We start from the raw sequence: 12,372 nt of genomic DNA on the forward strand, positions 1-12,372 counted from the left end.
AGGACGTTCATGCTTCTCGCCTTCGCAGAGCATTTCACCTCCGCTTCCCATCTCGCCCCGGTTCATTCCGCCCGGTGGGCGTATCTGAGAGGGGGGGTACTGTCAGGGTACCTGAGGCCTCTACCTCTAAGGGAGGTAGAGACTTGGTGGTTTATCCGTCCAGGCGAGCTGTTTCCTCCGTTCCTCGCGGTTCATCCAGTCACTTAAACACCGGCCGCGAGGAATCCACGTCCTTTTCTAGCAGGACGCTCAATACGTGACGTCATGACGCTATCACGAGCGACCTGTCACTCAAGTGTCCGATATCCAATCGGTACTTGTCAGAGGCGTGATTTCCATCCAGAGCCAGGGTATTTAAGCTTACTCCTCACTTCAGCTCATTGCCCTGTCGTGGTTCTAGCTTGTCTAGTCACTCAGTGCTCTGGTATTCTAGTTTGCTCTATTGGTTTTGACTCGGCTCGTTGTACTACCCTGCTTCTCTGTTATCCCTTGACCCGGCTTGTCTCTCGCTTATCTGTCTTCTCGTTCCCTCGACCTCGGCTTGTCTCTGACTATTCTTTATTATTCTCGGTACGTTAGTCCGGCCATTCTAAGGCCCGGTATACGTACCTTTCCACTCTTTGTACTCTGCGTGTTGGATCCCTGTCCCGATCCTGACAGCCACCTACAGCCGAGTAATTCCATCATCAAACTGACATAAATCTCCTCCTAAATTACTGAGTATGGAAGGTAGATGCCCATACATAATTTTTCAGCAGTAACCCAGAAACAAAAGAAAGCATTGATACATCGACCATAGGCTGCATTCGGCTAAAGGGGGATGGAGCCCAGTCGGTATCAATAGTCTTCCATGACAGTGTCAGCCAGACCGACAAAATCTCTATCTTCTCTATCCCTTAATCTCTGGGTAGGGGAATAGTATCTACTTCCCTGAACACCTCCTCTGTTACTACTGTCATTCCCTCCGAGACTTTCTCTATAGCCACCTCTGTAACCATCTCGTAACCTTCTCTCTTGTCTTATCTATAACTTGCTTTATATTCCCTCTGTGGGCAGTCACTTTTCCAATATCCTTCCTCTCTACAATATGCACAGTGATTCCTACTTCCTCCCTTACTCAGCCTATTCTCAACTCCTCTATTCACCTCCCTTCCCTGTCTCTCTACACTTATGATAGCTACAGCTAGCATATCTGCCTTCATCCTCATTTTACGTTCTTCCTCCTGCTTTGTTTCAATCTCCCTGTTCATATACACCTGACTTGCAATTTCCATTAACTATGATATGGACATTCCTACAAATCCCTTTAACTTTAGCAATTTTCTTTTGATATCACCTTGGGTCTGGCTGACAAATGCTGAGTTGTTCATTCGAGAGTTCTCAGGGGCCTCTGGATTAAAAGGAGTATATAATCTATATGACTCCAGCAATCTCTCATAGAAAGCACTAGGTGACTCGTCGGCTTTCGTGAAGGAATTATGGGTCTTCCAATTAAACAGATCAGTCATGGGAAAGGGACATAAACAAATACAGGGTCTGCCAACTGTAATTGACCATTAATATCAATGTGTGGTGGACCAGGGGTAAGCTGCAGTGGCATTTGTAAATGTCAAATTCGGAGGGCACCGGTCATTTGTCAGGTTAGGGTGGGACTTAGATAGGGTTGTTTAGTCATAGGTTCCAGTCGGGGAGTGGTGAGGTAGGTGGAAATGGATAAATTAATTTTACTGGTCAGTAACTCGGTTAACAAAATGTTTCGGACAGGGCTAGGAGGAGCCTGACCAGTAACCAAAAATGGCAAAAGTGTATTCCAGCGTCCTATACCGTTGACCATTTCATCCAGATGTATTTCAAAACTAATTTACTGTTACTAAAGGCACACAAGGCTCAGTAATTATAGTGTTATGTCAGTGGTTATGGTGTTTTCAGTGGTTATGGTATTATCAGTGGTTATGGTGTTTTCAGTGGTTATGGTATTATCAGTGGTTATGGTGTTTTCAGTGATTATGGTATTGTCAGTGGTTATGGTATTATCAGTGGTTATGGTGTTTTCAGTGATTATGGTATTATCAGTGGACTCAGTGGAGTTACTGTTATTAAGAATTCTCCTCACAATTTTGACTGCTAATAATAAAACTGAACAATAATAAAAAAAACACTAAAATACCCTTCCACCAAAAGAGCCTCAGGGTACAAAGAACCAGTTGGGGGGGTAGGTAGGCACAGAAATAGGAGGGCTTAAAGCAAGGCATCTGAGAGCCAGGGACAATAGAGCACAGGTGGACATACCAGCTGCACCAGTTCTTGCTAAAGAATTTAGTTGTCAGATGGGTCAAATTCCATTGGGGATGGACAAACCAGTTTTGGTAACCATCTAGTAACACAAACGGTTTAACAGTCAAAATATGGAAACTGGTCATAGAATTCAAGCATAATAGATACAGCCACATGTACACGCTGCACTAGATTTAAATCAAGACAGATTACCACAGAGGCCATTCTCTACTACATAAGGTAGTCAGGTGATTTGGAGCCAATTTAACCCCAAAATCACAAACATTATATGAAAGACTATAAGTGGTATCCCGTCGTCACTGATCCACAAATTGTTGAATCAGTGACTGGGATAAGCGGTCAGGATGGTGGTACCAGGTCCACCTAAGTATGGGCTTGAACCCTGTGTTAACATGAACTTTATAGAGAAATGAATAGATTGGGTAGCGTTTCCCCCTTAGAAACTAAAAAAAGGGGGGGGGAAAGCTCCCAGTCAACCTGGTATAGAGTAAAAAAGGACAGTTATGGTGCTATACCTATAGATGTATCCAAATAAGAATAAAGGTATCAAAAATAAAGCATACTCGTATGAGGAAAATAGTGAGAAATGTATCCTGGCAAACACAGTGAAAACACTGTAACTTTATTAAATCAACTGAACAAAGGATACAAAATCTCAATTCCCAGGAGATGCTTAGTTACTGACAGAATTTCCTGTGGATATATCTTAATGTCCAGCTAAACCATAAGGCATATTGAACACTGGAAACACCAAGTGTGCCTTTTGGACAATCCACAGAGAAAAAACAAAAAAGTCGGGGGTGATACCTTTAAATCTTAAAGAGGTTCAGCAGGTGGGACAGAGACAGACTTTGCACAGTATAGAAAAGGACAAAAAAGTGTCCATAAATAAATATCTGAAGGATAGGCTCTAAACTTATCAGGAAAAGATAGGATAGAGTATATAGTAAATATATATATAATGTATATATATATATATATGGAGGGTCAGCAGGATACTGATGATAGGTGAAAGGTTAGATTAATAGTAGGGTAAGGGGTAAAAATCCCCACAAATAAACACTGTTTCTAATCTTTCCTATACACTCCCCCCAACACCTTCGTGGGTGTTCTATCCTTATTCTGTTGCTAAGCTCTGTCCCATAAGCACAGCCGTTACTGCACTAGTGCTGCATATTTGAACAGGTACATGAACGTCAATCTAAGCAACGAAAAGAGGAAAAAATAATAAAAGAATAAGTGATGAATCAAAAACGGAATCCCTCGTGCATAGTGCCGGGTGAGTGCTCAGTGAGAGAGGGATCCAGTGTGGAAATAATAAGGATAGAACACCCACGAAGGTGTTGGGGGGAGTGTATAGGAAAGATTAGAAACAGTGTTTATTTGTGGGGATTTTTACCCCTTACCCTACTATTAATCTAACCTTTCACCTATCATCAGTATCCTGCTGACCCTCCATATATATATATATATACATTATATATATATTTACTATATACTCTATCCTATCTTTTCCTGATAAGTTTAGAGCCTATCCTTCAGACATTTATTTATGGACACTTTTTTGTCCTTTTCTATACTGTGCAAAGTCTGTCTCTGTCCCACCTGCTGAACCTCTTTAAGATTTAAAGGTATCACCCCCGACTTTTTTGTTTTTTCTCTGTGGATTGTCCAAAAGGCACACTTGGTGTTTCCAGTGTTCAATATGCCTTATGGTTTAGCTGGACATTAAGATATATCCACAGGAAATTCTGTCAGTAACTAAGCATCTCCTGGGAATTGAGATTTTGTATCCTTTGTTCAGTTGATTTAATAAAGTTACAGTGTTTTCACTGTGTTTGCCAGGATACATTTCTCACTATTTTCCTCATACGAGTATGCTTTATTTTTGATACCTTTATTCTTATTTGGATACATCTATAGGTATAGCACCATAACTGTCCTTTTTTACTCTATACCAGGTTGACTGGGAGCTTTTTTCCCCCCTTTTTTTAGTTTCTAAGGGGGAAACGCTACCCAATCTATTCATTTCTCTATAAAGTTCACAAACATTATATCCCTTTTTAAAGTTTCTTTGAATCCGACGCACCCATACTTAACAACGGAGCGTTTAATTCAAAGAAACACAACAAACACACCTCCAACAGTCACACTCGTTTCCTTGGCAACAGCACCACGTGGTACAGTTGCTAGGTCAAACGCACACAACAAAACACTCAGAGAATTCCCATACACACACAGCTGTTACACCAGTCACTAAGTAACTAATACTGTGCCCTTTGGCGAAACTATACAGTCACCCACATTATAATTCTCAGTATCTGAATTACCCGTCTATAACACACCCTAGTAACATCGTCTTTACAAACAGTAGTTATAGTACGGTTAAGATTGGTTAGAGTACAATTTAAAGTCACAGTTCAGTTAGTAGTGGTTATGGTGTTAAACATACAACATAGACAACAGTTATTAGTAGTTATTTACAGTATCAGTAATTATACATGGTTATGGTACCGTGCGCTATAATACAGTTACACACTATTCACACTCTCGCTAGACGGCAGAGCTCACGCTATCTAGCAAGATATACACGCTACTACAACAATCTTTAACACATTTACAATTCCCAACTAATCTATTGGCCAGTACCTCGATGGACTACCTAAAACTATTTACATCCGTTTTGGTTAGCCACGCTGCCCAAGCACCACATATAGCGAACTAGAGGGCGGAATTTACAACAGCACCCTCTTAGTCTATATACTCTATCAAAAATCTAGTGGGTTCCAAATTTACATGCCTTCCCACTTAGCCAAGATAGGTTGAGATCTAGCGGACCGAATTTACACAGACGCCGCTTAGTCTCCCGGTCCCTCCGACCTAGTGAACGTAATATACACCCTAGAACGCTAGTCTAGACAAGACAACGGTGTCCGGCTTGGGCTATTTACACAGAACCCAGCCGGACTCCAAACCAAAATTAAACGGGCTGACTACAGGGCGTTTAATTCTGAGCGGTGCGCCTTCGCTCCTTCCCTCTACTGAGGGGGCAGATTCCATCCACAAATAACCCCTTATGGGCCTACCGCACAATCGGTATCCAATACCCCTAGTGGGTCCACCGTCTAAAACAGTAGTCGTCTTACCTCCTCGTTCCTGAACCTGGGTTCACACTCATCGACGGGGGCATCCCAGCACTTACTACGTAGAGGCCGATGATCTCCTGGACAACAGACCAGTGGCGCCAAGACGAAAGGAGGTCCATGCAGAAGTTCAGGGGTGCAGCCGTAGAGAACGTGGGCAAAGATAGACCGTCTCACGCCTCTGCTTCTTAGCCACGGGTAACGATGAGCTTCCCGGCCAATTGCACCAAATGATACCGGAGAAACTGACGGAAGCCAAGCACAGAGAAGTGGACACAGGTTTCTTCAGGAAGGAAGAGATTCTTTATTCGATTCACCGACCGGGGCTCAGATGGACTAGCGTCACCACAACAAACAGTCTGAGCCCAGAACTGACTGTGTAAATGCATAATATAGACATATAGCTCCTCCTTTAGTTAACTCTACCCACATATACTCTTTACCCAATCAGCTGAACAAAGCCTAACTTCCCTTACCTGTTAGACCACATGGCTCACCCAGAACAATGGAGGAGGGGAAGTGTTTTCAGTTTCTGCATTCCTGCACTTGCTCAGTACACTGTTGATTGTATCTTAGCTACGTGTAACTGACTAATTGATACACCAACATACACATATGCCACGTGGCAATCTCGGCCTACTAAATTTAATTTCTACCGAGCTTCCACCACAGAAGTGCCTTAAAACCCATCTCTTTAGGAAAGCTTATGGCCTCCCAGAGTAACCTCTACCTTACATACCTGTTTCTGCTCTCTCCTAAAGGGCAGCACTCCACTGTCTCCTCCAGCTCTGCTTCATTCCCACCTTATTTGATGCAGGGTTCTCTTCAACCTATCGTTCCTGTATGTTTTCTTGTAATTGTCCTATTTATAGTAAAATTCTCAAAAGCATTATGGAATCTCTTGGCACTATATAAATGGTATTATTAATAATATATAACTGGTTGTTTTGCATGTTACTGATGTCTCTTTAGGATAACACCGTTGGCTTTTTATTGATTAACAACCTTTGCTATTTTTTAATTGCCTTGTTACACGACTAGTAACACCCACGAAGCAGGGCTGGAACGGAGTAAAAGTGAGCAAATATTTATATTTTACATTAAATACAACATGTATCTTTGTGATATAGGGTGTACTCAAGGTATATGTGGGTGATTTGAGGTAATTGGAATTTTTTATTACAGGTTACCTTTAAATCAATTTGAACGCTTTTCCAACAATATTAAATAAATGCCTTAGCTATTTGATGTTAGTTACATCAGTGTGATTGGTAGAAAGATTTTAAATAATAAAGTATCTCGGCAACCGTTCTCTTTGAAATGACAACCTTTCAGGACATCTCAACCTAAAAACATTTTGTTCCAAAGTTCTGTAAGTCCCTTAAAAAATGTACAAAATGCTTCAATCATATAATTTTTCATTTCCATTTTTTGTTAATAGTTAATTTAAATATTTAATTCTATAGTGTGTTTAACAACAAAAACAAAAGTGACTGTCTCAATTTAGCGTGTTCCATTCCTAACAATATAAAAAAAGAACCACGAGGTGGCAGTGCAGCGCAGTCATGTAATCTCCTGTTATCTCCACGCTTTATCCGCGCCGCTGGTGTAGTGGTATCATGCAAGATTCCCATTCTTGCGACCCGGGTTCGATTCCCGGGCGGCGCACTCACCCTTTTATTTTTGTCCATTTGTTGTTTTTTTCTAAAGATGTTAGGTTTCCATATTCCTTAATTTGTTACTAATTTGTTTACTTTACAAAACATTGTGCTGATTTAACCTGTCTTTTAGCTATAATAATAGTACTTTTATTTTTATACAGGCGTGGTGTCGGGCAGCCTTACCCTGGGTCCTCGGCCTGCGCATGCGCTGTCCTCGGCCGCCGCCATCTTGTGGTGACGGTTCCTTTCGCATTGTTCTAGGCCGGGCGGTGGGAGCCGGCGGAGTGAGACCGATACGGAGAAGGAAAAGCAGCAGCGATCAGCGCCCAGTGCCAGGCCGCCTCGACCCCCTCCTCAGCCCCCGGGGTTATCGCCTCACAGACCTTAACCTGTACCGGGTATCCCGCCGGTCCCTTAGGACACCGCGGGGCCCGGAGCCATGGAGGAGGAGCTGCCCAGGACCCTGTAAGTGCCCGGCCTGCTCGTAATGGCGGCTCTGCCCCTACCCTCATACCGACCCCAATCACACAGCTCACCGCCCGGATAGCGGGCCGGCAGGGCGGGACATGGCGACAGGCCGGCTCAGTGCGCGGGTATCGGCAATAATCGGCTGCTATGGCGGGGAACCGAGTGGAGGGAGCACGGAGTGGGGGCCAACTGGAGGGAGTGGGGGAGCACGGAGTGGGGGGCGAGAGGGGGGGAGCACGGAGTGGGGGGCGAGAGGGGGGGAGCACGGAGTGGGGGGCGAGAGGGGGGGAGCACGGAGTGGGGGGCGAGAGGGGGGGAGCACGGAGTGGGGGGCGAGAGGGGGGGAGCACGGAGTGGGGGGCGAGAGGGGGGGAGCACGGAGTGGGGGGCGAGAGGGGGGGAGCACGGAGTGGGGGGCGAGAGGGGGGAGCACGGAGTGGAGGGAGCACGGAGTGGGGGCTGAGTGTCGGTCTTGTTATGAAGTAGAGGGTCTAGATAGCGGTAGTGTTAATTTGGAGCGAGACGGTTTTTACTATTGTGGTAAATGGGCATGGGTAGTGTTATAGTGTGTAATGAAAGCTGGATATAGATAGTATTGGTAGCCATGTAGAGGGTCAAGTATATGTAGCATGTAATGAGGAGGTGGGTATAGGTAGTATTGTAGTCTGGATATGGAGATGGATATAGGTAGTGTATCGGGAGGGGGGGAGCGGAGTATAGGTAGTGTTAGTCTTGGGGGGGGAGCGGAGTATAGGTAGTGTTAGTCTTGGGGGGGAGCGGAGTATAGGTAGTGTTAGTCTTGGGGGGGAGCGGAGTATAGGTAGTGTTAGTCTTGGGGGGGAGCGGAGTATAGGTAGTGTTAGTCTTGGGGGGGAGCGGAGTATAGGTAGTGTTAGTCTTGGGGGGGAGCGGAGTATAGGTAGTGTTAGTCTTGGGGGGGGAGCGGAGTATAGGTAGTGTTAGTCTTGGGGGGGGAGCGGAGTATAGGTAGTGTTAGTCTTGGGGGGGAGCGGAGTATAGGTAGTGTTAGTCTTGGGGGGGGAGCGGAGTATAGGTAGTGTTAGTCTTGGGGGGGAGCGGAGTATAGGTAGTGTTAGTCTTGGGGGGGAGCGGAGTATAGGTAGTGTTAGTCTTGGGGGGGCGGAGTATAGGTAGTGTTAGTGTTGGGGGGAGCGGAGTATAGGTAGTGTTAATCTTGGGGGCAGCGGAGTATTGGTAGTGTTAGTCTTGGGGGGGGAGCGGAGTATAGGTAGTGTTAGTCTTGGGGGGGCGAGCAGAGTATAGGTAGTGTTAGTCTTGGGGGGGAGCGGAGTATAGGTAGTGTTAGTCTTGGGGGGGCGAGCGGAGTATAGGTAGTGTTAGTCTTGGGGGGGCGAGCGGAGTATAGGTAGTGTTAGTCTTGGGGGGGCGAGCGGAGTATAGGTAGTGTTAGTCTTGGGGGGCGAGCGGAGTATAGGTAGTGTTAGTCTTGGGGGGGCGAGCGGAGTATAGGTAGTGTTAGTCTTGGGGGGGGCGAGCGGAGTATAGGTAGTGTTAGTCTTGGGGGGGGCGAGCGGAGTATAGGTAGTGTTAGTCTTGGGGGGGGCGAGCGGAGTATAGGTAGTGTTAGTCTTGGGGGGGGCGAGCGGAGTATAGGTAGTGTTAGTCTTGGGGGGGGCGAGCGGAGTATAGGTAGTGTTAGTCTTGGGGGGGGCGAGCGGAGTATAGGTAGTGTTAGTCTTGGGGGGGCGAGCGGAGTATAGGTAGTGTTAGTCTTGGGGGGGCGAGCGGAGTATAGGTAGTGTTAGTCTTGGGGGGGCGAGCGGAGTATAGGTAGTGTTAGTCTTGGGGGGGCGAGCGGAGTATAGGTAGTGTTAGTCTTGGGAGGGCGAGCGGAGTATAGGTAGTGTTAGTCTGGAGCAGGGATAGGCAACCTTCGGCACTCCAGATGTTGTGGACTACACCCCCCATAATGCTCTTACACCCATAATGCTGGCAAAGCATCATGGGAGGTGTAGTCCAAAACATCTGGCGTGCCGAAGATTGTCTATGCCTGGTCTAGAGGGGGAGCGGAGTACCGGTGGTGTTGCAGTCTAGAGGGGGAGCGGAGTACCGGTGGTGTTGCAGTCTAGAGGGGGAGCGGAGTACCGGTGGTGTTGCAGTCTAGAGGGGGAGCGGAGTACCGGTGGTGTTGCAGTCTAGAGGGGGAGCGGAGTACCGGTGGTGTTGCAGTCTAGAGGGGGAGCGGAGTACCGGTGGTGTTGCAGTCTAGAGGGGGAGCGGAGTACCGGTGGTGTTGCAGTCTAGAGGGGGAGCGGAGTACCGGTGGTGTTGCAGTCTAGAGGGGGAGCGGAGTACCGGTGGTGTTGCAGTCTAGAGGGGGAGCGGAGTACCGGTGGTGTTGCAGTCTAGAGGGGGAGCGGAGTACCGGTGGTGTTGCAGTCTAGAGGGGGAGCGGAGTACCGGTGGTGTTGCAGTCTAGAGGGGGAGCGGAGTACCGGTGGTGTTGCAGTCTAGAGGGGGAGCGGAGTACCGGTGGTGTTGCAGTCTAGAGGGGGAGCGGAGTACCGGTGGTGTTGCAGTCTAGAGGGGGAGCGGAGTACCGGTGGTGTTGCAGTCTAGAGGGGGAGCGGAGTACCGGTGGTGTTGCAGTCTAGAGGGGGAGCGGAGTACCGGTGGTGTTGCAGTCTAGAGGGGGAGCGGAGTACCGGTGGTATTCAAGATAATGGTTGCCATTAGAACCTAGAATTTTGAATTCTTTACACCAACACAGCACATCTGCCTGTCATGTTCTTTGTATTTCATTCTTTACTTGTAACATTTAGTTACTCGTATATCCAAGATTTTTGCAAAATGCTAAATATTCCATACTGCTGTGTTCCTCTTACCTAATTTTTACGTAATTGGTCTTCTACCCTTTTTTGTCCTTATTTTAAAGGCACACTCTAGGCATGAAAACAACTTTAGTTTAATTAAGCAGTTTTAGTGTACAGATTATGCCCCTACAGTCTCTCTTCTCACGCAGGGACGTGTGACTAAGGCTGCATTAGAAAAAAATAATTTATCTCATAAATGGCAGGTAATTGAGCGGAGATGCTGCAGGGGCATTATCTGTACACCACAACTGCTTCATTAACCTAAAGCTGTTTTGATGCCCGTGGTGTCCTTTTAAGTTTTCAGTTGTTGATACCCATTTGCCCTTTTGCCATTTTATATCTTTGTTTCTGTGTACTTCATGTAATCCTTTGCAACCATCTAAGTTTCCCAGAATGTTAGATGCATGTAAGCAAGTAGCCTCTCCTGCTGATCAGATTTTTGACATCCTGTCTATGCTCTATCAATTTACCTGTATGCTGTAGTGGTTGTATTAACAGGATTGCACTATAAGTAGGCAAACCATTTTAGATCAGTTTGACCATCCTACTGGAGTCCACCTGGCATTGCCTCCCACCTCCACTACTGTTGATGAAAAGCTTCAAGCGCCTAAGAATGAGCTTTTTCTAGCTCTTCTGAACTACACTCTACAGCAAGCTGTAGTGGTTATGGTGCTTGGAGTGTTTCTTCAACACTGTAGCACCTACCACCATTTTTTGGTCGAGTTAGGTAGACAGCACTTGTTAAAACTTTTTGGAGTTTGATTTCACTATTAGCATTTGAAGCCACACTTTTAAATGACTAGCTGCAGGTAAGTGACCTTTGATGTCATTGCATTTAGATTTCAATTACATGTTTTTACATTACTCTATAAGCTCTATAAAATTACTCTATAACTCTATAAAAAATGTTTTTAAAAAGCACCCACGTGTATAATTTAATTTTCAAAGTGCTTTTGTTGAAGGCAGAGTCCTTATTTTTTTGCAGAAGAAACAGAACAAGACGGTCAAATCGGCATTATAAATACTGAATGGCCTTCCATTTGTATTGACAAAGGACAGCTCCCAGTAACATTGCTTGTTATTTACTGTTCAGTAAATGTAGAGTTACACCAGTGTATCCATAAATAATTACACACGGGCTACAGTACATCCTTTTGCTCTAAGGGCAAACAATGTGAATGTTGGTCTGTGTTAAGATACATATATTTTTAGTGGGATTACTTTAACGTTCCATGAACCCCTGGAATAAAACCGGGCAGCCTGCCTTGTCCAGTGACACACACTCTGACTCTCACACACTCTGACTCTCACACACTCTGACTCTCACACACTCTGACTCTCACACACTCTGACTCTCACACACTCTGACTCTCACACACTCTGACTCTCACACACTCTGACTCTCACACACTCTGACTCTCACACACTCTGACTCTCACACACTCTGACTCTCACACACTCTGACTCTCACACACTCTGACTCTCACACACTCTGACTCTCACACACTCTGACTCTCACACACTCTGACTCTCACACACTCTGACTCTCACACACTCTGACTCTCACACACTCTGACTCTCACACACTCTGACTCTCACACACTCTGACTCTCACACACTCTGACTCTCACACACTCTGACTCTCACACACTCTGACTCTCACACACTCTGACTCTCACACACTCTGACTCTCACACACTCTGACTCTCACACACTCTGACTCTCACACACTCTGACTCTCACACACTCTGACTCTCACACACTCTGACTCTCACACACTCTGACTCTCACACACTCTGACTCTCACACACTCTGACTCTCACACACTCTGACTCTCACACACTCTGACTCTCACACACTCTGACTCTCACACACTCTGACTCTCACACACTCTGACTCTCACACACTCTGACTCTCACACACTCTGACTCTCACACACTCTGACTCTCA

At 45.8% G+C, this 12,372-nt stretch overlaps 1 protein-coding gene and 1 non-coding gene across 4 annotated transcripts in view; both read left to right on the top strand.

Annotated features, from left to right (window-relative positions):
* Positions 1–7,035: 7,035 nt before the first annotated feature.
* Positions 7,036–7,106, top strand: TRNAG-CCC (transfer RNA glycine (anticodon CCC)). The gene has a single exon. It is a non-coding gene; the product is annotated as a tRNA-Gly (tRNA).
* A 200-nt stretch (positions 7,107–7,306) lies between these two features.
* Positions 7,307–12,372, top strand: part of TIA1 (TIA1 cytotoxic granule associated RNA binding protein) — a 24,802-nt gene continuing 19,736 nt past the window's right edge. For 2 of the 3 annotated variants that reach the window (XM_063448656.1, XM_063448658.1), the window contains exon 1: positions 7,308–7,564. In XM_063448656.1, coding sequence (XP_063304726.1) covers positions 7,539–7,564 — 26 coding nt within the window. In that variant the 5' untranslated portion in view covers positions 7,308–7,538. Of the gene's footprint in view, positions 7,565–12,372 lie in introns of all 3 variants that reach the window. The other variant, XM_063448659.1, reaches the window with a different exon arrangement.

Source organism: Pelobates fuscus, chromosome 3, assembly GCF_036172605.1.
Source record: "Pelobates fuscus isolate aPelFus1 chromosome 3, aPelFus1.pri, whole genome shotgun sequence".
In the NCBI taxonomy this organism is placed as follows: Eukaryota; Metazoa; Chordata; class Amphibia; order Anura; family Pelobatidae; genus Pelobates; species Pelobates fuscus.